General features: G+C 43.2%; 1 protein-coding gene across 2 annotated transcripts in view; it reads left to right on the plus strand.

Annotated features, from left to right (window-relative positions):
* CACNA1E (calcium voltage-gated channel subunit alpha1 E) overlaps positions 1-27908 on the plus strand; it is a 1936751-nt gene that overhangs the window by 1467012 nt on the left and 441831 nt on the right. For both annotated transcript variants that reach the window (XM_086955515.1, XM_086955507.1), the window contains exons 13-15: positions 21698-21810; positions 22980-23092; positions 25106-25237. In XM_086955515.1, coding sequence (XP_086811641.1) covers positions 21698-21810; positions 22980-23092; positions 25106-25237 — 358 coding nt within the window. The remainder of the gene's footprint in view (positions 1-21697; positions 21811-22979; positions 23093-25105; positions 25238-27908) is intronic.

Consider the following 27908-nt stretch of genomic DNA (forward strand, 5'->3'; position numbering starts at 1 on the left):
TACCACTTATAGTAAATATAGGAATGCATTAAAATCCAGGTGTGTTGCACAGGAACACCCATGGAAATGCAACCCTAGCACAGAGTAATGCAATGCAGCAATTTTCCCTGCGTTGCGATAATTGAGATTTATGAAGCCACTCAAGACCACACAAGGTGGCCTTGCATGGCATCATAAATCTCATTTTTAATTTGCGTCACTTTTGCACCACATTGCATGGTGCAAGGGCAACGCAAACTGTCACGTAGCTATGATCCCTACTACTCATTATGTGGATGTCTGTATTGCACATGTGAAGGGCATAGTTCAACTATGATCCCCTCACACATGCACAATACATAATATTTATCAGACATACTGCGCATGCCTCAGCAGCACAGTATAGTGAATGAGATTAGGAGTGAGTATGAGTGGGAGTGAGTGAGTGAATATAAGAGAGCAAGAATGGGCTGATTATCGTGTTTTATGCATGTGAGTGGCATACGCAAGATCATACTTGACTTCTGGGTGGACCCAAGGCAACTTACTGTCACATTGGAGGTAATTTATGGGGTGTTTGGACAAAATACTGGGGGAAAAAATATTGTGATTCAAAAAAATCAAAAAAATCATTAGAAGAACATTGTGATGTCCAAATATATATATATATATATATATATATATATATATATATATATATATATATATATATATATATATATATATATATATATATATATATATATATATATATATTGAAGGTTATAATATTGTTTTAAGTGTTCAATATTTTAAAGAATATCGCTAACAAATATAAAGTTGTGTATAATATTGTTTGTAAGATTAATTTATGTTTTTTATTGTTTTCATTAATTGTTTTACGTCAATATTTATTTCCATATTTTAATTATTTATTGTGAAAAGCTATTTATATTTTTATTTATTCATTTGATTAGTAAGTATACATTTTATGTTAAGTTTTAATGAGATTTTTAAACCATGTTTGTTGTAATTTTATTTCTATGTGAATATTTAAAGAATAAATACAAAATTGATACAATAATTGTTTAATTCATCATTGAATATTTCATATTTTAAACTGCATGGTAATTAATCTTCAGGATTTGTTTAAAAACTTTTTTAATATGCAAATTATTTATATGTATTTCAAATATTTATGTTTTGCTATATTCAATATATTTTCATAACTTTTAAAAATACATTTTGTATATAAATTATTAGTTGTAATTAAATTGTTTTTTTATGAATTATAGATGTATATTGTAGTTTTTTTAATTACTTTGCATTATTGTATAGTTTGTTTTTTGTGATTGTTTTTTATTGAGAGAACAGTTAACATGATCATGCAAGTTGTTAGTTCATGTTTATATGGTTTAAGGGTTGTTTTTGTGTGACATAGTTAATAATATTAAAGTTATTTTTATTTTGTGTGAGGTATTTACAGATTTCTTAACCATTTTATTAACAGTTTTGAATCAAAAGGTCCCTGTTAAAACTATTGGAGACAAAGATTTTATTGTGATAAATATATCTTTTTCACTGAATAACCATTAGTGAAGCAAGCTCAAAAATAGACACTCCTCCTGGATAAAATAAATATGACATATCCACAGTGCACAATTTTGGGATTTTAACCTCAAATTCCCTAATCTCGGTCTATGTGAGGACTTTCAAGTGGAAAGGGTGATGCCAAAGGGAGGAAAAGTATGCATACTTTACATTCCTTTAGTCTCATAGGCGGTCCCGACAGCCCAATTGTGATACGATCCAGCAATGCAGCGACGCCGGGTAAGTGGTTTTATTTATTTATTTTCCCTATTCTGTCGTTTTTTACTTCCACCAAACCCCCCAACTCCGCCCCTCCCCACTGCCCTCTAAGCTTACCTGCACGGGCTGCCACTGGCGCAAACATGAGGCATTTGGTTTTAAATGTGCTTGACTGAGCACAAAGTCCTTTTATATAAGCAACCCAAGTTTCTCCTCTGGGCACTCCAGAATGTTGTCATTTCAGAGGTCCTTGTTTGCCAATTTCCATTCAGTTAGGATTTTCTCAACACAATGAACATCGACGTAGGGACTTCACTCAGGGTTGTTCATAGAATTTGTTGAGTAGTCTCAACATTAATCTTTGACTGTGAGCAGAAGTATAATTTTGACAATAATAAGAAGAATAAACATAGAGTAAGAATTCCAAACAATAAGGAACACGTTGCATATGCTGTTATTAATACACTATTAACTCTGCAAGAAATAACACCTTCAGTGAAATGGTGAAATTGATAATTCCAATAAGAAGACTTAAAATGCAGTCATTACCTTCCGTTGTCCGCCTGCATTGAATTGAGGGGAGAAGAGGAGCATGGGGGTTTAAGTCTGTGTCTTGGGGTGCAGGGGATCATTGTCAATAGCCTGAGTCAGCTTCTGGCCAATAAAGCCTCTTAATTAATCTTCACCATCATTTTATGCCTTCAGTTCAGGCAAATAATCATAGGAATGACAACATTCAGCCATTAACAACCACAGCAGAGGCAGATAGCTTTTACATTTTCAATAAAATGCTCTACCTAGCAAGTATTAAATGCCCATTTATAATTAGGGCTCCCAGTTTTATGGTATTTTTTTTTCTGTCATTTCCGTCTGTTTTTATCCATATTTATTTTTTGCTAATTTTATTTGTATTTATCCATATTTATTTTGGGTTTTGTGGAAAAATTAAGCTGAAATTAGTATATTTCCACATTTATTGAACCAATAATATGCGCTCATGCTTGAATGTCTGCCAGGTTTCAGTGCTGTGAACACCTGCAGAAGATAAATCACTGCACTTATATGAAAATATGCAAATTTCAGTATCAACCTTGTGCAAATCTACTGCTGGTAAAAGCCTCTTTACTTAAATTTCTTTCTTTTTTAACCTCCTTATGTATCAATCAACACATCAATTGGCCTGGCAGACTTGGCAGAAAGTATTTAGAATTACTCAAAAACCAAACCAACTTCTATTTTATGCACATTTAAAAATAAATACAGACAAGAAAATGAATGTTTTCTGTCTGTATTTATCTGTATCTTTACGCCATCGTAATAAGCGGCTAACTTCTCTTTTTTTTTTATAAATCTTTTTATTAACATTCAACAAAATAAAAGGCATCAGGTGACGAACAATCAAGCGCAACAATTATGCTTACATTTCCATATCTTACAATATTGCCAAGGATTTCACTCATGGGTACGAAGACTTCATTGCTACAGCATCTTTAACTACAGATGGAGGAGTACATATATCTCCCCTATAGGAATTCCACGCACCCCAGATTTTCCCCCTGGCCACATACACAGATCTCTCTCTAAACATGCACCAATCTAGATCTTCCATCCATTTCCCCGGCCGTGGCACCTGGTTGGCTCCCCATACTAGTGCAATGTTACGTTTGGCTATCATGCATGCCAGTGTCACCCATTGTTTCCCATGCGTGTTTAAGTCGGTCGGCTCCCAGACATTGAGGACACATCGTCAGGCCTCCATCGGTACTTCCATCCCCTGCACCTCCCGAATCCTGCCGTGTACTTTGGTCCAATATTCCTGTATTCCGGTACAATGCCATAAAACATGTATGAATGTTCCCGTCTCCCCACAGCCTCTACGACACCTCCCATCATCCACCAAACCCATCCGCATCAATCGTGGACCTGTAACATATGACCGATGCAGGATCTTCAGCTGCACTAGTCGCAATCTCATTTGAACCACGACTATCTTAGGGGAGGAGACTGCCTCTCTCCAGTCCTCATCATCTAGTACAAGGCCATCCATACTCCATTGTTCTCTGATTTTAACCAGCGGATCCTCTGTGTGGTTGATTAGCTTTTTATAAATTAGAGAAATAGTCTTGGTTGGGAGATGGCCGTCCAATACTTGATCCTCCAACGGGGAGGCCTCTGGAGGCACAGCACCCAGGGGAATATTTGCCAACAAGGCGGGCCTGACCTGCAAATATCGGAATCTCTCACTCTCTCGTAACTGGTGCATTTTCTGTAGAGCTTCGAACGTGAGAATGCCATCCTTCCCCCACATATCTTTGACCTGAGAAATCCCGATAAGATCCCACCTATCAAAACCTTTCGATTTCCACAGGCTACCGAGACCCTCCGAGCTCCACAGCGGGGTAGCAAGCGTCATCTTGTCATCCCACTTGAGATGTTGGTTAGCTATGTGCCACACCTGCACCTCATGCGCCACCGGTCCCACAAGGGGAGGCCATTTCTTTCTAGCATATAGGGCTCTAGTATAGTCTCCGCCAGGCATCTGACCCCTATCCATTGCGTATCCTGGGTGTCAGATTCCACGGTTCGATCCTCAGGATGGTGTTGATGTAGTATAAGGAGCCCACCTCTAGATCCCCCCAAATCAGGCTTGGTATAACAACACAGACTTAGAGGAAATCGAGCGAGGGGCAGGAAAGGGAGGGGACTGCGGGGAGGGAGATCTGAGGGAGACAAAATGTATACACAGGGTAAGTTCCAAGCACTATCAACATATAACACATATCCTGAACAGTGCTACCATGACTTTCGCTTTCCCCTCACCTGAAAAGGAAAATAAGAGGACCTAGGCCATAGCAGAGAGAAGAGGCCAGAGGTAAGGCTGCTTCACACACTATTTGGCGAAAAAGACAAAGGAACACAAGGTCACCTATGTACATGTATAGTGAAAGGAACATATCACATTTCCCATGAAAGAGTGCATGAGCGTACCATATGGTTTGCAGTGAAGTATTCAACCTTAGACTCCCGAGGGTACTTGCCCCCCCTACTCTCTCCTGTAAATAGAAGTAAAGAAAATACTAAGGTCTTGCTTCACGAGTTATAAGGAATAAATGAGGAGGTAACTCCACTAGCAGCAAACACCCCTAGTTATCGTCACTAGGAATGTCAAAGACGACTATAAATATCTGGCGTCAGGATCGCTATTATACACATAGGAAATCCCCATTCATTACTGTTTTTTCTTTTGCTTATAAAGCACTTCTTGTTATGAGCTAACAAGGGGTCTCTCTGTTTGAGACTGCTGCTCAAAGATCCATCAAACAGAGAAACAAAGTCGTAAGTAACAGTAGAAACCAAAGCGCTAGTTTCCTCTGCACGAGACCCTGGGAACACGGTCTCATACAACAGAGGAAACAGTCCTGACCTCGGACCTGCAGTTAGCAAGGCAACCGCTCTCTAGTAACACTCCGAGCGGTTCGGAAAACACAACTTTCCAGTTGGCTCATCAAAAGAGGTGATCGATAGATTGGTGCAGGTGCACTCTTACCGCCTCACAATTGTCTTCAGCAGAGCCGCTGGCAAGAATCCGCCAACCAAAGGATCCGCAACAAGGAATTATCGGCACTCTCTCCTCCGGTCGCCGCCATTATATTGCGTCTTTGGAGATGACGCCGCCCACGTGATACTTGGCCCGCAAGTTTTCTGGGTATTTTAGGTAATAGCATTCCCCTTCCGTACTCTGTGCACTTTGGTGGCAGGCAGTGATTACCGGTACACAGCATTCATGACACTGGGTCTTCGGGCGATCCGTAGATCGCATGATTAATCGCCGCCAACTGGAAGGCCCAGTAATACTTCCGGAGGTCTGGCAAATCGATCCCTCCCTCATACCAGGGCAGGGTTAGTTTGTTAAAAGCAGTTCGTGGCCTACCCTCCCAAAGAAGCTGCCACTGAAGGGACTCTATTTCCCTGAAATACGACTGGGGCACTGGGTCCATTGCATTTTACAGGGCATATAGAAAACGGGGGAGCGCCATCATCTTGAACAATACTGCTCGGCCCAGAAGGGAAAGAGGCAAAGCCTTCCACCTAGCTACATCTCTGCGGAGTCTGTCCAGTGGGGGCCTGAGGTTATTATCAAATCGCAGCTTCGAGTCCTTGGTCACATGTATTCCCAGATACCGAAATCCCACCGACTCTATCTGTAATGGGCAGGAGACTGGGATAGCGGGGGGTTCACCGCTAATGACAAATAGCACTGATTTCCCCTAATTAATGGCGAAGCCCGAATACCTTCCAAATATGGCCATAATGTCAAGAAAACTAATCAGGGACTCCCTGGGGTAAATAAGATAGAGCAGAATGTTGCATGCGTACAATGAGATTTTATCCTCCCACTTGAGGGTCCAACACAGCCCTCGAATTGTTCTGTCTCAGTGGACCCACACCGCCAGCAGCTCAAGTGCCAAAGCAAATAGCAATGGGGAGAGGGGACATCCCTGTCGAGTGCCTCTCCTCAGAGGGAAATCTTCCGATCCGTGGTTATTCACCACCACCCTAGCGAGTGGGCCTGAATATACACAGTCAATAAACTCCTTTCCTATGCCCATCTTGCCCAAAACCACAAACAAGTAGGGCCATTCCACTCTGCCAAACACCATGGTGGCGTCCAATGACAGTAGGGCCGCTGGCTCGTGTATCCCCGATGCACCTGCAATAATCCTGTGCAACCTCCGTATATTAAGGGCTGTGTTGCGACCGGGCATGAAACCCGTTTGATCCGGATGAACGAGGGTTGTGATCACCTTGACCAATCTAATTGCTAGCAATTTTGGCAATATCTTGGGCTCAGCATTGAATCAATAGTGAGATTGGCCGATAGGAGGAGAATAGCGTCCGAGGCTTGCCTTCTTTGTGTATAACAACTAGATTAGCAACTCGTTGATCATACGGGAGTTGGCCTTTCTCCCTGCTGTCCACGAACATCTCTCGGAGAAATGGCACCAGTTTATTAGCACTCAACTTGTATAGTTCTATGGGGATTCCATTGGGGCCCGTGACCTTCCCGAGATGTACCCCTCTAAAAGCTTGCGCAACCTCCTTGTTAGTGAGGGGGGAGTCCAGGTACTTCCTGTCCTCCTCTGACAGTACAGGCATCTGTATGTCCTGCATCATAGCTGCATTGTCAGCCTCCGTGCACAGGCCGTAGCCGCATACACCGAGCTGTAGTAGGTAGAGAACTCCTCCACTATCTCCTGCGGTTCTGCAACCTTGCCCAGGTCCTCTGTCTGCAGCTCTGGCACCAACCTGGACCCCCACTCTCCCCTCTCCAGCCACGCAATCAATGTTCCTTCCTTGTCACTGTGTTCATATATCCTACTTTGGGTGTCTGCATGCTGTTCCCTGGCCCTCTCACGTGCCAGACTCCTATATTCGTCTCGGAGGAGGCTCAAGCGATGACCCTCCTCCGGGGTGCTATCTCCTGATTCCTCCCCTTCCAAGGTTGCCAACTCCGGCTCAACTCTATTGACTTCTGTGCGGCCTCTACGTTTCTTCCCGGCAACAAGTGACAAGACCTCCCCCCGAATCACGGTCTTATATGCCTCCCAGAATATACTACCTGACTCTACTGTTCCGACATTATTCTGAAAATACTGTTCCGTGATCTGTACAATCTCTCTTTTGGTGGCGGGGTCTCTCAGGTGCTTTGCACTTATGGGAGCTATCCGACTCACGTCTCTCCGACCCACCTCTGTTCTAAGCCAAAGTGGTGAGTGATCAGATATTCCCCTGCCCAGGTGCATCACCTCTCAAATCTCCGCCAGTTGCGATGTCGGTACCAGGATATAATCTATTCTCGAGATAGAATGATGTGCAGCCGCGGTGTGGGTGTAGTATCTTTCCCCTGGATTCCTCAACCTCCATCCATCTGCGAGCCCCATGGTTTCTAAGAAATCTGACAACCACCTCCCTGACGGTGGGAGAACCCGAGCGGGGTGCCTATCCATTTCGCCATTCACAACAGCATTAAAATCCCCCCACGATCAGTAACCCCACAGGCATTGTCAAAAGATTCTATACAGGTCCCGAAAGGTATCTGTCTGCAGGGCCGGGGGGACATATATCGGCAAAAAGGTTACAGTTTACCCTCCCACAGCCCCGAAATGCCAACATATCTGCCTCTACTATCCACCCATGTGGCCTGAATAGTCAGCGGGAAGGAGTTCCTCACTAATATCCCCACCCCTCTGGACCCCGTGGTGAATCCGGCATGCACAACCAATTTATATCCCCCCTTGTGCAGCGCCATACAACGATTCCCGACCCGAGTCTCCTGCAACAATACTACATCCGGCAAGTGTCTCCTAATCACCTGGCTGAACCTCCACCTCTTTATCTTATCTTATCACCTAGCCCATTTACATTCCAGCTGAGTGTGGCGATCCCCAATCCCGACCTACCAGAAGACATAGAATTGGTACATCATTTTCACGTCATCCAATGCCATAAAAAAACCACAACAAAAACCAAACACAAAATATTCTGCACATTTGGAATCACTGAAAGGAAGCCTTGTCTCTGTTTTGCATGGCTTGTGTAAAGTCTGGAAAGAAAGAGAGAGTTGCGTTCTCGTAGCGCAATGGAGGTCACACTCTGGCCGCCTGAAGTATAGCATCTCTGTCGTGAAAGTTTAGGACCCTGGCTATCACAGGGCGGTGGGGTGCCCCAGGCCTCGGCCGTCCCCCCGGGACCCTATGCGCTCTTTCAACCATGAAAAAGTTGCTGAGTCCCTTTGGTTTGAGATGATTAAGTATCACATTTTCGACAAACAGGTCAGGCGTCTGTCCCTCCGACTTTTCAGGCACTCCCAATATGCGAACGTTGTTCCGTCAGGCCCTACCTTCAAACTCATCCAGCTTACGATCTGCGAGCATTCTGGAAGCCTTAAGATCCCGTACCTCCAGTTGCAGTTGGTTGACGGCCCAGGGATGTTCGAACGCCTGTGATAGCTGCCATGAGATCCTTCAGTGTTGGCTTTGCCAATGCTGAAGCGTCGTCACCTCCCACTTGCGGCCATCTCCCAGTGTCAGTTCCTTCAGATCTCCGTCGGGCCACCCAGTGTCATTCCGCCCACCTCTGGACTTTCTGTTGCACAGCCGGTGGGGGCAGTGCCCAACCCTCCGGGCCTGCTGTGATATGATCAGTATCCACTCCTGGATCGTTGCCCACGTTCAGGCCCAACTTGACCACTGGACTTACTCTGTCTACTGGTCATCCATACTGTCAACCACTCGCCTGATCTCAGGCAGGATGATGTGGGGTCTGCTTATCTTGAGGGTCTTTTGGCGCGTCCTGGTACAACTGGTGTCGCTCCCACAGCACCCAACACATCTTTACAACCAGCAGCCTTGCCTGTACTGGCTTCCACATGAGGGGTATCCAAAGCTACTCCTGGCCTCGGGCGATCTCCTTGGGGTGACACTCAACCCCCCCTGTGCCAATCGACTCTTTTCACGCCTGGATGAAATGGCCCACAGCACTTTCTATCCCCCACCAGGTACTACAACAATTGCGGGCCCTTCTGCCCTCGGGGACTTTCACTCCGAGTCTCCTCGGCCGAGTTCGCCTCACCGGCGCTCCGGCTCCGCTTTTTCCACTCCACAGCCTTGTAGGCTGCAATTCGGGGCTCAGGGTCACCTCTCCTCCGTTCCCGCTTCTCAATGACCGCTGTCTGGAGCCTTGCATGCTCGGCAGAAGTCCCCTCATTTACCGGGATGGGCTGGGTCATCTGCACCTCCCGGCCCCGTTGTCACACTGTGGAGCGGATCGCGGACTACGCGAGGCCCCTGTCTGAACTTCGGTCTGGGCCTCGAACCGCCGGACGACACTGCTACGTCACTGAGCCCCGGAGGAGGCTCGTTTTTCCACCGACGGGCACCGCTTCCCTTCATGAACACGGGGGTGTGTCCCGGGGAGCAGGATCTAAGCCAGGATGTTGCAGTGGGAGAGGGAGATTGGCGGAGCCGACCCCCTAAGCGGCCATTTTGGTCGCTGGCTTGGCTCCACTTGAATTCTCACTTTTTTACTTGAAATAACAATCACAACATTAGTTGGCAAACTATTTGCAATTAAAGGTGCACACCATGAAAATTATGTTTTTCATGTATTCTGTTTTTTAGCACAATTTAGTGACTGTATGAAAACCCACATTCAACTGGCCTTAGTCCACAAGCGAAATAGGTTTTGGTGCATAAGGGATGATATAATGCGCAGTTATGGCCATGTGGTGGTATGTTGTATTCCCATAACATATTGTTTACTTTCTAATGCCCCCCCCCCCCCAACAATACACTGGACCTGGAAGGCCCTGACTATCTTCTCCTTACTGCTTTATTCTACTAAACTTGAGAAACATCCTTTACATCGCAGTGATTACACTGCGATGCATTTAGAACGCTGCCATTACAATGCAACCATTACATCGACTTGCACTGGAGGGTGCTATAACCTAAGGAATAATAAGATTTACTATTCCAACACCTTCCCTACTGTACGTAGACTGGTGTTGGAATAGTAAATCTTACTACTCCTTAGTCCAGCGCCCTCCAGCGCAAGTCGTTGTAACGACTTGCGTTGTAAAAACGGCGATGTTACATACTGCGATCCTTTTGATCGCGTCGTTACGTAACATCACATAGTCAATTTACTGTTTAATGGTTAATGCACCACCAGAGCAAAGCATGCCAGCTACTGTGTTAGCAATAGGAGTGAGTAGACTTACCTGGGTAACCTCCAGGGATCATTCATTGTTCCATCAATCATTGTCTTTCCAGTGGGTGATCCTACCGTGAGGTGCAATTGATGCGTAGGAATCTCAACCTCAAACCACCAACTGGAAAGCAAAGAGACATTAGTAGGCGTATTTACGAATTTATCATGCAACACAGGTCAGTAAGCAAAGTTGATTTGCTGTGTTGCGTGAAAGGGTGAGAAAGGAAATTCTCCATATTTGCATGGGGCCGATTCACAGAACTTATCTGAGATAAAATCCTAAACTTGCTACTTTTGGTATTCACAGAAGTCATTTAGTAGTAATAAAGTTAGGAGTCCTAAGTTTACTACTACTTAATGCCTTCTGTGAATACCAAATGTAGTAAGTTTAAGGTTTTATCTCAGATTAGTTCAGTGATTCGGCCCCATAGAGCTTTTCTGCTCTCTCCTTACGCTGATGCACCGTGTGCGGTCTAGCTCCAACACATGCACCTTTGCATCATAGTGCAAGTGCCTGTGTTAAAGGGAGGATTGTTTTTGTGCAGAAAGGGACACCTGATTTCCTCGTTCTATGTGTGCTGCAGAATTCAGCATGCATATTAGGATGAAATGAGGAGAAATAAAGACAGTACTTCTCGTTACACCTGCTTCAAGAAGTAGCAGCTTTTTGGCGCAATCCCGGGTTCACTCCCCTGATTAAAACAGGGATTATATCAGAATCTGTGGGTGGATGCATGGTATTGTCCATGCTCCACCCATGGAACGCCTCCTTGACGCAAAGTAATGCAAGGCAGTGCTACGCAAAACCTTAGTAAATTTTGGCTTGGGTGCAGCATGCCAATGTTGCTGAAAGTATATGGATCATTAGTAAAACATTTCCCTCTGTTTCTTAATTCTGGGAAAGATGCTGATTGCACTGAGGTTCTGCTCGATAACAAGTATAGAAAGTACACAGAGGCTATTCAAGTTAACCTAATGACAGTCTTTGCATTTCAGGGCAGTTATGGGCAAGAAAAGATGTATCGAGTTTTGAAGAAAACTGAAGTTGAAACAAGGAATATACTATTAGTTTGGTATGAGAGAGACCATCTTGAATCACTGTCAGGCTCTTCTGTTCATAGGGCCTTGGCACATACTTATCCTGGAGTGAGACAGGAGATTGGCCAGATCCTTACTAGCCTTTAAGCCTTCACAAACTCACTGTATTTTCTTTCTCAGCCAAGGTGGACCCTTTCCAGCGGTTAGACATGATAAGATTGAAGAATAAAAAGTAGTGAATTTGTGGAGGAAATGGAAATGCATGATGAAAGGCTTCCTGATTGGGTCTAGGACATGCAGTTAAAGCTCGCTATCCTCATAGGCCTTCTGCAACAGGTACTAGGGTGTCCTGAATGCCCATGTACTGCAAACCCAAGTTTGAAAGCACCTAATAACCTGTTTAGGGGTGGCTGTGTTTATTTCATTAGCTGCATCTCTTGCTTGTCAACAGCTACCAGTATCCCAAGGCCAAATTATCAACGTAAAAAACAAATTAAAATGGAAAATGACTTCCTTTCCATATTAGAAAGGGGGCCAGGAGCTCCTGCAAACAATACTGGCAGGCAATGGAAATAGAAGATGAAGCGGTCGGCCTTTCATTAGACACGAATCTTGGGTAATTGATCAGAAAGTACAATTAAGTCTTAGGAAATCTGACGATCACATTAAAAACAAATATGCAACACAATAAATATTGTTTCTTATGAAAAGGCTTATAAAATAAATTAAACAATTAAAATCCAAGCTGAATTGGTCAGGGAAACTGCTCTCCTCTCGCACAGCTCTGCCCTTGAGTCTCTGCCCTCTGCACCTATCAGCAGCTTTGAACACCATCTTTCACCGCACACTAGCCACCAGAGCCCATGACGCCAGCATACAGGCAACTGCCTTAAACTGTATCTGCTCTTTCCTCTCTGGCAGTGCTCAAAGGATAAAACTCCTGCCCTTCCTCTCCAAATCCAAATCCACAGAGATCAAATGCTGAGTACCCCAAGGATCCTCCCACAGCCCCACGCTCTTCAATATGGCCCCCCCAAACAACCATCATCAGAAAACATTGACTCAGCATTGTTTCCTACGCTGACAACACCCAGCTCATCCTTTCCCTCACCAAGGAACCTGACAGCACCAAGCATAGATTCCAGGATGGACGAGCAGCAGCTGCCTGAGACAACAGAAGTCCTCATCCTCGGATCCACCACTCCACGTGGGACAGCACCTAGTGACCCCCTACCCTCGGAAACCCTCGCACCCCCACAAACCATGCATGCAACCTCGGCATCATACACTATCCTCTCTCACCATGAGCCAACAGATCAACGTCGTATCCTCCACATGTTTCAACAGCCTCTGCGTACTCAGCAAGACCTTCAAATAGATCCCCCTGGATCCAGGAAGACCTTCACCCCTGCACTCATCACCAGCAGACTGGACTAGAGAAATGCCCTCTATGCCGTAATCAACAAATCTCTCCTTTACAAACTCCATAACGTCCAGAATGTCGCAGCCAGGCTTGTCTTCGGCATCCCATGACACAACCGCATCACCCAGCACCTCTGTGATCTCCACTAGCTCCCTGGCGAAAAAAGATTGACCTTCGAGCTGCTCACACATGCCTACAAAGCCTTCCACAACACCTGACCCCAATACCTCAATAAAAAGTATCTACTTCCACGCTCCCAAGAGAAATCTCCGCTCCGCCGACCTCACCCTGGCTGAAATCTCCCGCATCTGCAGAGCCAGAATGGGAGGCAGATCCTTCTCTTATATCGCAACCAAGACCTGGAACAAACTTCCCATCAGCATCAGACGGAGCCCATCACTGCAAGCCTTCAGAAAGGTCCTCAAGACCTGGCTCTTCATGTGAACTTGGAGCTGCCCGAACCCCCCACGCCTCCAGTGCCTTGAGACCCTTATGGGTGAGTAGTGCACCCTATAAATCCCTGATTGATTGATTGATTGATTGATTAATTGAATTGAGGAGATTAGTTTGCACCGTTGTCTTCAGTAACACAGAATCTAAAAAAATAGTTAACTCCAAGGACATATAACCCGGCTCCCTGTTGTCTTAAAATGTGCTTTTAAAGTCTTCAGTTGCTGCTGCAAACCTGAGATGCAATTGTTTAAAATAATCTCCACCATTTTTGAAGGCTCGCTGAGTTTTTTGTGTACCATTACACTCTAATCAATTTTTGACTGTTGTGGCACAACCGTGAATACCTAGGGCCTGATTACAATCTCGGTCGTAAGGTCGGAGGCCTTACGACCAAGATCGTCGGTTTCAATTCCGACTGGCTGATTACAATACAGACGGTCAGAATGGAAACTGGCCGGTCATTCCAGCTGGCTCCCGACGGGCTCCAGGAGCCCGTCTGACAGTCAGAGACCAGCCCTTAATCCAAATGGAAGGCGTTTCTGCCTTCGAGATTATGATTCACGGTTTGCGGCCGGGTTTCCATGGCGATCTTTCTGACATGGAAACCCTTTTGGAAAGCATTTTGAGAGCCCCTCCGGTTGGGGGCCGAGGCTGTGCCATAGGTGATCCCTACACCTTATGACAGGCACACGGGGTGCAGGGATGAACACAGACTGCCATTCCTCTACGGGAGCTTGTGTTTGGCCAGTTTACGGCCGTACTAGGATCTCCCAGAGAAGGGATGGGAGTATGTGACCGCACCATGTGCGGTCGCATCATGATTAGGCGGTGGAGACCTCTGAACGGATGCCGGTCGTTCCCGTTTGCGCCACGGTGTCAGGTGACATTTAAATAAGCCCCCTAATCTTGAAAGGGCCCTAAATATTTGTGTCATACAGCAAGAAAAGTAGAAACAATGGAACTTTAATTTCCATGGTTACAAAATCTACAGCCCTCCAGCACCAGTGTTTGTTTCCAGGACTTGGGAGGGAAATTTCCCAACATTAAACAGGCCAAAAAGTAAATGTAAAAAGGCAACATTTATGCTCATGGAGACAGACCCTAAAACGAAGGTTGTGGCCACTTCTGAGAATCAGACCACTGCTTAATTATAGCCAGTGGTTGGCGGCACTTGTTTGTTGGACTGGCATTATTTTTCCTCTAAACCTTGAAACACCAACTTGAAAGCAAAGTCATTAGTGCATTTCCCAAGAGCAAGAAGGGAAAACGCACAGGGGAGAGAGAGAAAGAGAAAGTGGAAGAAAGTCGTAAAAAAAGGAGAAGGTAGGAACCTCCAACAGAGAGATAAAGTGGCAGGGAGTGTCTGGATGTCGGTTAAAGAGGCATGAGGTTGATTCAAAACGATGCAGCCCTGGTATTCGGTGTGTCGGTGCTGGCCGCTGACTTCTTAACACTTATCCTTCAACAAGTTAAGCACTGAATAAACTCAAATGTAAGCTTTATTTCATGACGCAGAAAGTATTTAAATTTCTTTAGCAAGATTTTTTCTTTAAGTATACCGTTAACACAGGTAAACAGAGTGGTATTATCCCACATAGGACGCAGACATGCTGTCAAAGAGAGCTTAACTAAATAATAGGTAACTATTAACTCTGCATCTGAGACCACACCACAGTACAAATCTAAGAGCCCCTGAAGCAGCTCTTTGGAAGCCAAACTAAAAAAGCAAAAAGGCTGCATTCATGAATAAAACCTGATCAAACAAGCACAATTATAACCTTCTCTGGGCTAGGAGAAGTGCAAACAAACCGTAGTCTACACAAAGTGTGCTGTATTAGGTGTAACAAAGAACCTACATCACTAGGAAAGGCCTTGCTTACATATGTGAGAGCATGCAAATAGTTTAGCTCGTATTATCTCTAACAATGGTTTTATTGATGGGCTATTTTATTCTATATATAACGTATACAGTACAAAACATAGAGAGGTTGCATCGGTTTCAGAGCAACTGAAGACAACTTACGACTGTCCCTATTACAGAAGTATTATCCATGGACATAGTTTGATTTTTGAGAAACTATGCATCTTTCTTGATTTTTGTATCTCCATAGCAGGAGGGCATTAGATTTTGATAGATTCACTTCCATAACAGTCCCTTTACAGTGTGATACTAAATAAGATAATAATGGAGGACGACACTAGTCAGAACTAATATTATTGTGCCTTCTCCTTTTTGCAGTATGGAGAGCTGTTTGCCCCCATGCTAGTCTTTTTAATAGAGTTCTACTCTAGTCTACAAAATACAGAATGAAACAGCCATTACTGGTATAAACAAGTCATATGCAATAGAATTACTGAATAAAATTCCACAAAAGGTTTGTTTATAAAAAATACAGAATAAGCAAGAAGGGGCAACATGTAACCCTGCTTGAGGCCTCTCTTGCTATGAATTTGATGGAATATCTTGCCGATATTACCAGGTTTTATCTTCACTCCTGTCTCTTAATATAACGTTAGTATTGCTCTTGGCACCAATGCAGTTATGTCCCAGCAATTGTGCATAAACCCAAACTAGGCCCTGTCCATTCCATCGAACGCAGGTTCAAAATTGATGAAGCATGAGTATAACACACATACTACCAGGCGCAGTGTCCCGACGTACTAACACTGGCAGTGCCGTGATATTGTTGCAAGTCCTACAATAAAATGGCCTTGAAAACAAAATCCTCTAACAAAAGGAAAACAGAGTATTTTACCTTGGAATGCAAAACTGCTCATGGTCTAGGGTTGTGTGGATGATAAGGGCACTTACTTCTCTACAAAGTGGAGTACAAAGACCTTCCATAACTCTGGGATTGCGCATAAAAGATAACATATCGCTGTACAGCATCCACTACGAAGTCCAGTGGAAAATGTCTTGTTTAAATAGTGTCATTGGCAAACAGTTTGGGCACAGTTTCCTGTCCACTTGGGTGCCTTGAATCAACATTACAAAGCTTTCTGACATGACTTACTGCTTTAACCCTGCAACTGTTACCTCTACAGGTACACAATCTGTATTTTGTGGAATTGTCAATAATAATTTCACGTATGCTACCCAGATTATCAGTGAGAAGCTGTTACCTTTGCTACCTAGCCAGTGATGCATGCTGGGATCTTTCTAGAGTATTTCATTTTTACACATTGAGTCTGGTTGCTTTTTAAAAGCGGTTCATTTGGCCCACATGGATCATTTGGTTGAAGAGAATTTGCTCTTCTTTGTTGCCTTAGACAATACTCTCTGATGTAGTCTCAAATGTAAATTAAACCAGGCGTTATCACAACGCACTTGGAAAACATTTTAATGGGAGATTCAATAGTGTTTTGAAGCAAGATCTGTTATTGAAGATACATTTCCTGTCCAGGTCAAGCCCATGCTACTCTGATTTCAAGCCATTATTCTGATATAGAGAACTTGTATGTCAGTGTCAGAATCTCATCTGTTCCTCTCCAGTAGCTGCTGTTAAAAGCCTGAACCTACTGAAACCATCTTAGTTGTTTCTATTGAGGGCATTTTAAACTTCAGGATGGAAGTACCACTTTGTCGTCTTTGTTAAATTTAAAAATCTGCGATGCAAGAAAACATTGTAGGACAAAATAAGGCTTGATCGAGAAAAGCTCCTCAGTGAGAGAGACATACTAACAACATAACAGGACTATATGTCATTTAATGCACATAACCCTAATCCAAGGGGAGAGTTTAGGAGTTGTGTCCATGTTATGTATCTTCATTGTGAGGACTTATCGACCTCTTGAATTTCCAAATAAGCCCCTTGTTTCGGAAAGCCAGCCATACTCGAGGTTGCTATAGCCAGGTTTGACTTAAAGTCCCCAGTTACTATTAAGTCGTATTTAATGCACTGTGGCTTTAAATTGTGAAGACAACCGATTAACCATTTTGTTGAAAACAATTTGCGAGAGGGACTAGGATTTATATAAACATCAGTTCTGCATTGTAGGATTTTCATGGATAGTCGAGAACTTTAGAATAAATCCCTGCTGCTTGTAGGGAACTAATTCCCTGCAGCCTGCAGGGGTCTCAGACTACTTTAAATCTGTGAAATGTATTACTTGGAAGTGTATAAACCTATGTATCTAAGACCATATATGACAAAAAATGTGTAAGGAGGAAAAACTTTCTTCTAGTCCTCCAGGCAGTCTTTATTAAGTGGGACTTTAAAAAATATATATGCGAGGTCTCTTTATACATGCAAAGTATACTTTTATCTCACCAAATAGCACCTCACCAGGTGGAGCTAGTATGTCAAGATGACACCTTTCATTCAAGGCAGTAACTATGGGTCCTCATTTACAAGGCCCTAGCAGCACGTTTGCCTCACTGGACATTCACTTTTTTTATGCTCTGGTGGCGCAATGTGCTACAGCCTATTTAAAAAGCCACTTCATGTGGCTTTTCATGGCCTTGCAAATATGTGCCCCTTTCACTGAGAACACTGCGGGAAAGGGGCATTCCATGGGTGTTGTTGTGGGTCTTCCCACACAATACCAATGGAATCTGAAGCATTCCCATATTTACCAGGAATCCTAAACCTGGGAATGCGTCATATTCTTGTTTATAAGAGAGAGAAGACCCCACTAGTTCCAGGGAACAGGGTACTACAGACAGTCAAAGTCAACGGGAATTCCCCTGGACTAACTTTAGAGTGAAAGAGTTTTCTATATCACAGATATCATTTAGCTGTGACACAGATACATTATCTACAAATAATTTTTTGCCAACAACTAAAATGTAACGTATATACGTTTTCTTTATTATTTAAAAACAAATCTTATCCTCACTTGACAGGGTATTCTCCTTAACATAAGGAACCCAAAGACAAATTAAAATTTCAGAGAAACACATTTTTCTGAAAAACAATACATATATATATATTCTCGTTCTGATTGACCCGCGGTGTCGTACGTGGTGTAGCACCAAAAGAACATATCCAGTTCAAATTACCTTGTTGAATAACTAATCTGATAGCGGATACCCAAGGTGACACTGGGGGAATATAACAGACACAAGGATCACAAATCTTTGTACCAAAACTCCAATTAATAAAATGAGGCTTCGGGGGAAGCAGTCAAATGCACAAGAATTATAAGTAAAGCGATAATACACTACACTAAAGCGCCCACAAGGATATCACTGTGAATATAGCCAATGAGATGAGTGAACATAGAGCTCCCATTGAGCTACAATAGGACATAGTTCCTCCATTAAGGATTTGGATTATACAAGATCCAATATTAAGGACTCCACCAAACCTGGTGTTGATGACCCCAATTATTTGTTGTCCTGAAGAAGGTGTAACCATATTCAAGGCTAAAACACCGAAACGCGTCGACGCACTTTGTTTTTGGAATCCAAGTAAAGCCGAGTGTTTTCCATATATACACCAATCTTGGACATTGGAAGGCTCACACGTATGATAACAAGGCTATTGGATCAGAGTATCCGGGACTTACATCTATTGTTCCGTTTAAAAGATGGGGGTTTTTTTGTCTGTTTTTTTAATCAAGTTGTATGTATTGATTTGTGATACTTGCTTTTTAGTATAATGTAATAGCTTCTCTTTATTGATGTATGTTTTATGAAATTTGGTATTGTATTATGAAATGTATATATGAATTGTTTTTCAGAAAAATGTGTTTCTCTGAAATTTTAATTTGTCTTTGGGTTCCTTATGTTAAGGAGAATACCCTGTCAAGTGAGGATAAGATTTGTTTTTAAATAATAAAGAAAACGTATATACGTTACATTTGGCAAAAAATTCCTTGTAGATAATGTATCTGTGTCACAGCTAAATGATATCTGTGATATAGAAAACTCTTTCACTCTAAAGTTAGTCCAGGGGAATTCCCGTTGACTTTGAATGCGTCAGATTCTAACACCACCCCCGGGGTGGAGTGAGGGAGGCGCAACAAGGAGCAATATCCCTATTTCTCCTCGTTTTTACTTTTTCTATGTGCTTTGCATTGTGCAACACACATAGAAGGAGGAAATCACCTCTATTGATTGATTTTGTGCAGAAAGGTGTCCCTTCCTGCACAAAATCAGCCATCCCTAAAACGCAGGCACCCTTGCGACATGGCGCAAGGGTGCCTGCATTGGTGCTAGGCTGCTTTTTTAGCACAGGAGCTGGGGTCAGTACAAGAATGCATCGTATTCATGTAAATAAGGCGCATTCCTGCACTTTTCAAATTACGCATTTTCTTGATCGTTATTTGCAGCTTGCAAAAAAAAAATATTGATTCTGTGATTCTGTGTTTGAGCAGAAATACATTTCGGCGCTCATGCAAACTCATTTTAGAAAGTTCACTATATTTGTGTTGTGAGTTGCAGGGCGTTCTGCAGCCGGTAATACTGCTCTGGTAGCAATCTGGTAGAGTATATCACTGTTCTTATGGCTCTGAGGAATAAGCATGTCTGTGCATGTCCTAGCAAAGTGTCGTTTTTCTATCTGCCAAAAAGAAATTAAGTTCAGGCGACGTGGGTGGATTCATGTGAAAAATGTAACTGAAAAAATACACTGCCAAAATATTCAACACATGCACTCCTCAATGCAAGAATGTTGGCATCCACCTACATCTGCTGCCCAGCGATTGCCTCATAATATGCTTTGAAGTTATAATTGTAAATTAACTGTCCTACAACCGGTGGAGAGTGAGTCTGCCTGAGTACGTGGTAAGTTTTGTAGGCAGATATCTATGTGCAGTCTATATTTTCAATTGCTATACAAGTCTATGTTTCCAGTTTGTTCTTCTTGGTCACGGAACCCACCTTGTATGATCAGCTGAGTCTCCTAATTCATCCAATAACGTGGCTGCAGGCTAGAATAAGTGAATCTTTGGCACCAGCCGGGGCTGGTGACATAACAGTTCAGGCAAGGGTAAAGTTCAGTGAATGAAAAAACTGCTGGTAGACAAATTACTTTAAGTGATCCCTGAAGTTCCAGACACGGGTACACTCCCTTCCCATGAGACTGTTATTGCTGTAGACTTGTCTCCCGACTGCTTGTGTTCTGGATCCAAGGGTGGATTTAAGTAATACCCATTAAACTTGTAGGGGCACATTTATGACAGTTGTGGCGCAGGGCAGCTCAGCAGGTAACGTTGCTGCGCTGTACTGCGTCACAGGGAAAGGGTTAGGAAAGCGCCATATTTGTCCAATATGGTGCATTCCTGTCCTTTTTCGTTGCACTGCTGCCATTTTGGCAGTCTAGTGCCAACGCAGGCACTATTGCAACATGGTTCAGGGATTTCTGTGTTGTAGGCAGGGTTGTGTATGAGCATCTTCCTGCACAAAAACAATCCTGAGACACTTTTTCCTCTTTCTGTATGTGCTGCAAAGGAAAATATATATTCCTGCTCATTACTCCTCTTTTGGGGAGGCATATCTTTCTTGTTGCATTCCCAGGTTTACAAAGTTTTGTAAATCTCGAAATGTGTCAAAAATCATTGGAGTTGGGTTGGAACACCCACACAACGCCCATGGAGCACCTATCCAGGGCAGGGTGATGCAGCACAGCGATTTGAGCTGCGCTATGTCACTCTATATTTTTGGAGCCACTCAAGGCCACGTAAAGTGGCTTTTCATGGCCTCATAGATATGGAGTAAAACAAAGCAGCCTTACTCTGCTGATTGATTGCATATGGCTGGGTCTGAACTGGGGTGGCGAAGTGCGCTAAAGAATGATGATGGATTCAACCCAGATCTGTGACTAAGGGTAAGTTTCTGAAAAGTTTCAGCGCACTGTCCATCATCTCCTTGTGATTGCTTTGTTTGCCCTAATTAGGCAGGGTATTCCCAGACGTGGGTCCCTTGTTCATTTTGCCCTGGATTCAAGCTAGCCTGACTGATGAGGGGAGTTATGCCAAAACTGGTCCCAGGATGCTTGTTTCCAGTCCAGTGAAGACCTGGCTTAGCAGTGCAAGCTGGACAGTTACCATAAGGAACAGGGTCAAGACTGATTTGCATATGGCTGGGTCTGACCTGGGGTGGTGAATTGAGCTAAAGAATGATAATGGGTTCATCCCAGGTCTGTGACTGTGGGTGAGTGTCTGAAAAGTTTCAATGTTCCGTCCATCATCTCCTTGTGGTTGCTATGTATACAAGATGTGCATGTTTTTCTAAATGTGTTACAGTGCACCACATATGCCCACTCTTTGAGATTTAACTTGGCATCCCATCATTTTCAGACTATGCAGAGTTCTTGTTCCTGGGTCTTTTCCTCCTGGAGATGGCCTTTAAGATGTATGGAATGGGGCCTCGCCTCTACTTCCACTCTTCTTTCAACTGCTTCGACTGTGGGGTATGTAACGTGGAAGGTGAAACCTAGAGGACTCACATCTACTGATTGGTAGCCTTGTAATATGTGGGACTGAAGGCAATGAAACTCACACCCAACATTATACAATAGGGGCATAGGGAGAGCAGAGGAATAACTCTGAATTTGATTGTTTAATTTAAATTCCACTGGTCTCCAGAATGCCCACCAGTGACGTAATAGGATAGCGCAAGAACTCCGATTCTGATTGTAGGGCAAAAGCACTCCTCTCCAGCCATAAACAGGATGGAGGAAGGACTGTGAATATGGTTTCCAATATCCAATGGCAGTAACATTCAGCCATGCACACTAGAGGCAAGAGACCTCACAATCTGCTGGCCTGGATGCACCCTTATGTGCACTAAAGTGTGTACACTAGTGGCAGGCCCTCACATTTAGAGGGTCTAAAGGCAACAAGGCCCTCACTCAGCAGAGCACTTGACTGATAATTTTGAATAATTTACAGTACGCATACCCAGTCATGCTCACTCACTAAGGTCAAGGGGGGTCACTTTGTAAGGGTTCAAATGGATGCTGGCCTCCATGACGCAAATATCCGAAGGTAACAAGGCCACACCAAAAAAAGTAGATTAGGAATGGAGCAGTGCAGTGTTAGTGTTTGATAGAATGGATCTCACACTCTGCAATGCACACAAGTAACAGAGAGCCCTGCAATCAGATAATCTTAATGCACACGGACCCACACCAGGCAGAGCACATTATTGATGGGAAGTCTTACATCACCAAGATGCTGCGGGGCTTGCATGCAGCACAATAGTGACACAGTGCCTTACATCTTCAGAGACTAACAGTTGCTGGACGTGCACCGCACCCACCAAAGTGATGACAGGGAGTTGTACATTCCCAAGGTCTCAGGCAGCAAGATTGCCCCCATTCCCCTAGTGACAGTGAGCCTTTCTTGCTGTAGAAATTTCACCCAGTGACAGGGAGCCTATCCCTCCATTGGTTCATGTAGCAAGATGCACATCGTGTGCCGTATTGATAGGGAGCCTAACCTGAGGTTCTACACCACTAGTGACACCACTCAGCTGCCCGCTCACTGGTTGCAAGAATCAGAAGTGTAGTCAGCAACAGCTTTGCCTCAGAGTATCACTTTACCTATATTCTTTGTTTGACATCTTTTCATCCTCTAGGTCACCGTGGGAAGCATCTTTGAAGTGGTCTGGGCCTTTTTCAGACCTGGGACCTCCTTTGGGATAAGTGTCCTGCGAGCCCTTCGACTTCTAAGAATTTTCAAGATAACAAAGTAAGCCAAAGCTCTACCTTACCAACTTGTATGTATGTAGATCCAAGTATGGCTCTGAGGCCAGAGACTCATTATATTCATCATCTTCTATAGTTAGAGAGCCAGACACTTCTGTGTGAAAGGTTAGGATTGTGCCTTCCTGTGAATTATTTCACATACAACGCCACCACAGATCGTTGGGCTTCGTAGCTTCAATTAAAAAGTTACTGATTTGTCATTACCAGTTTGAGGCTTCTCTCTCATAACAAATTTGAATTATTGTGTGTCCCAAAGAATACAAAAAGTGTAATTGCATACTTTGAATGACACACAATGCTTTCTTCAAAACAGAGATACGTTTTAGGCATAACGCTACAATGCAGAAAAGTACTGGTGTTAGGTCACAAGGCAGTGCAGGTCAGTAACCAGGATCTCATGCCCACATGCATCAAGGGTTTTTGCATTCGCAAACGGTGCGAATCGCAAAATTCAGCCGTTTGCGAATGCAAATCCTGTTTTTGGGATGCATGAAGCTTTTTGCTATTTTAGCAATTTAAGAAATCGCAATTTTTTTGCGATTTCTCAAATTGCGATTGCACTTAAGAAATCGCATTTTTGCGATTTCTTAAATGCATGATTTTTAAAAAAATTGCGAATTCGCAAATTAGAAGTGGTAAATTACCATGAAGTTCACCTTCATGGTAATTTTAGAAATCTTTAAAAAATGCACTAAAGTGCATTTTTGAAAGTTTCATTTTAAACATTTGGGCATGTGTGTGTGAAAAAAGCACTTTCAGGTACATTTCAGGGGTGCAGGGGGGGTCCTTTGGACCCCCCCTGCACCCTTGAAATTGCATTCTCATTTTGCGATTCCTTAATTGCGATTCGCAAGATGTGATAGCTCTCCAATTGATTCCTATGGGCCTTTAGGCCTATAGGAATCAATGTAAAGGGATTCCTTATTTGCGATTCTCAAAATTGGGAATCGCAAATAAGGAAAAATAAGGAATCGCAAATGAAAATGCGAATTTTTAATGCATAGGTATTTGCGATTTCTAAATTGCGATTCCTTAATTTTCGCAATTTAGGAATCGCAAATACCAACAATGATGCATGTGGCCGTCAGTGCCTTTAAGAGTAATTACTTGAAAGTTGTATTTCTTCATCGATACATTTCTCAAGCAAAAGTTGATGTCTATACCATGTTTCACTCACAAATATTGGGTTTGTAGTGCATCCCGTGAATACTCCTGTTCAAATTAAATAATTGATCTATATCAGCTTTTCCTATAGTAAACAAAGCCTTAGCATATTCCCTTGGTATGGGAAGAGGTGTTTTTTTACTAGAGCTGGTCTGCCAAGAGTAGACAACTAACCCAAAACTAAATTATTCTGTCCTCCTTTACATTTCAGTATTCCTCACAGAAAAGTTGGAGGTAGGAGTTAGAAAGTAATTAGAATGTTTGTTTGGTAACTGAGTGATTGTTAGTCGCTGAGATTAATTCAAGCATTCCATCCATCACCTAAATATATTCAACTTCAGGTCAAGGAAGTGGTTTCCCCTAACCCTACATAGGAAGAAGGGAGCAAAAAAAAAAGAAAAGAATTAAAACTGTGCAAAATCATAGCACTCAAAAATGTACAACTGCCTTTAAAAACGTTTTCTATAACACATTTTACCCCAACACTGACACAGAAATCCACTGTTGCTCAACATCACACATGCAAGCTCCACCCCTTCAACAAAAATGCCTGTAGTTCGCTGACATCAATCAATGCAGGTACAATCTCAACTCTATTCACTCCCTTTTAATAGATCAGATTTCCTTTGTGCCCTGCCTTTCTCATTTGTCATCCCTCATCACTGGTTCATTCTCTTCTTTATCATACAAGGATTTGCTGATGGACACTGCATATGTGCTTTCTTACTCTCTACTCGAATTTCTCCCATATCTACTTATGTCTGTTGTTGATAGTAAAACACACAGGCTATTGTCTAAGATCCCAACAGTAACCATTTTCTGACTTTTTTAGGTACTGGGCCTCCCTGAGGAATCTGGTGGTGTCCTTGATGAATTCAATGAAGTCCATCATCAGTCTGCTTTTTCTTCTTTTCCTCTTCATTGTAGTATTTGCCCTCCTGGGGATGCAGCTGTATGGGGGCAGGTAAGTAATGGGAAGCATGTACAGGAATCAGTGGGATTCTTCCCTACCATGCAAGGCATCAGTCTTAGCATTAGTTTTATCCTTTAACAGTACACTTTATCAAATGTGATGCCTTACATTCTGTGGGCCTCCACTTACCTCTAATCTGCTCCTGATTTTAATAGCTAATTCCGCTTTTGGTTTTTCTTTCCATTCTGGGGCTAGTAGCCGTGTTGTTCCCACCAAAAATGCAGCACTACAAGTTCCTAAATGCATTACAAAAGGCAAGCCACCATATGCTTTCCAGTGCCTGGTGTGCCTTACTCCTTTGCCAGATAGGTTATGCTCCTATGTCTTGCAAAGGTGGCTGTACAGTGACAAATCGTAGTTCTTACCTACAACAGCCTACCTACAGCATTGAAAGTCATTGCTGAGCAGCCAGGTATGTGGTGTGCAGTAGATCGAGGGCATGTAAATGGCCTCGGAGATGCACAATTGCCATGCCCCCAATAAAAGGCAGGAATAAGTGCAGCCTGGACATTGTCACAGCTCTGCTTGCCTGACTACAGCCTTCTGTCAGGGTGAGAGAGAGCTAAAGATGTCCCGGTGTCCTAGAATTGTTCTTTAAAACATGTCCATTTTTATAGGGCTGTTGCAGCTCTCCCTCCTTGAAATGACCCAGTAGTTGGAGGAGGAGGGTTGGCAGCAGGGGTGTCCAGCAGGAAGCATAATTGTATCACTCCTCACTTATAAATATTTATTAAAGCAAGCAAGTAGTGGCCTAATTTCCATATTACTGACTCATTCACATGTGAACGAACATCTGCAATTCAAAAATACTGTAGAGTAGTTAATATGGTGCAATGTACACTTATTGCAACATTATCAATGAAGAAGACCCATTCCATGACATTCTCGCTTCCTTCAGTTTAGCTTCCATCAGTTTAGGGATATGTTTCATATGGAGAGTCCCCAGAAACCAGAATTCCCTGCAGCAGCACAACGTCAGTGTAAGAAAACACCCTCTGAAAGATCCTAGATGAAGACGTTCTGTAAATTGCAGCATTTTAGTCATATGTTTGTTTCAAGGAGTCTCAATTCAGGACAACCACTGTTGCTCATGCAGGTTTAGGGATAACATTGCATATTAAACAGAGTCCCAGATAAGAACATTGCCAGGGCTTCACACCAGGTTATTAATAACGTTACTTTTTTAAAAGCAAGGCATATACAATTCTCAATGGATAACAGTGACTGTTTTTCACCAAGAGGTTCTAACGTGACATCAAATAGACAAGAGCTAAACTCAAGTTTTCTATGATGTCACTCAGAACCCAGAGGCGAAAAATAACCCGTAGTTCACTTTTTACCCATCTATAATTTTATGCTATGTATGGCTCCCAAAATCATATGCGTTGCTCTCAACTGCTATGCAGAAGCAGAGGTGAAATGGGGGAGCCATACATAATATGGCCTCTCTTTACTGAACCAAATGTGGAAAATGTGCCACACTTAACCAACCCCGACCACCTTTCCTACTTTCCTTCCCTCGACTGCAGCTGTGCATTCTACTTTCAGTCAAAGCAGACAAGCAGCTATGAGCCTTGGGAGCCTGCCGTGGCAGGCCTTTATGACATAGTAAACAGAGTAATGAGTTTTGCGTTGCTACTTTATAGCAGTGAGTTACCAGATTTAGAATCTGGTGTAAACGATAGATGCACTCTATGAAAGCCTATTGGACCTGGCCCTCTCTACAGGGTCTTCCCCAAACTTTTTTCCTTTTTCCCTCCACTTTTTGCTGAATTTGTTTTTGTTGGCCTTAGGACTCTACACTTTACCACTGCTAACCAGTGCTAAATTACTTGTGCTCAATCCCTAAAACATGGTTAAGTTGTCTTATACCCAATTGGCATATATTTATTTTCCAGTAGGTCCCTCGAAGAGTCGGATACTATATGCACAGGGCCTGCTGCAGCACTTATTTCGCCACACACTTAGGTAACCCTTTAGAACATGTCACAGGCCTGCCATTGCTACCTGAATGCAGTTAAACTGCCATGTCGAGCTGGCATCAAAACCCCCTTGCCAAGCCTTAAACTCCCCTTTTATTGCATATAAGCCCCCCCTAATGTAGGCATTCTGTAGATTCTAAAGCAGGGTGCTATGTAATTTAAAGGTTAGGCATGTATTTTTCAGGTTTACATGTCCTGGTAGTGAAAAACTCCTAAATTAGTTTTTCAGTACTGTGACGCCTACCCCACCCATAATATAACATTGGAGATGCCTTATTACATTTAATAAACTGTAATTTCCAATTGGGAGCAGGTAGCTATGTCATATTTGTTTTTTATGAGATTGGAATGATATACCCTCTTTAATGGTAAAGTCAGATTTTCCTTACAATTTTGAAAATGCCCTTTAAGAAAGTTGAAATGTTTCTTCACTTAGCCCTTTGGTGCCTGTCTTCTTGGGTAACATGACTGGGTGCAACTGATAGACTTGTGAATTACTCCCACAACAGTCACACAATAGAGGGATTAGGTGTGCCTCAATGGGCCATCTGCTGGCAGAATGGAGGGAGGAGCTGAGCCCAGCCCCACTTGCAACTGAATAGGGTGTTCTCTGCATCCACACAAACAACCAAATGACCCCACATTGTCACTACAGCCAGTCTAGAGCCAGGGCAGGGGAG

This window comes from Lissotriton vulgaris, chromosome 1_1, assembly GCF_964263255.1.
Source record: "Lissotriton vulgaris chromosome 1_1, aLisVul1.2, whole genome shotgun sequence".
Classification (NCBI taxonomy): domain Eukaryota; kingdom Metazoa; phylum Chordata; class Amphibia; order Caudata; family Salamandridae; genus Lissotriton; species Lissotriton vulgaris.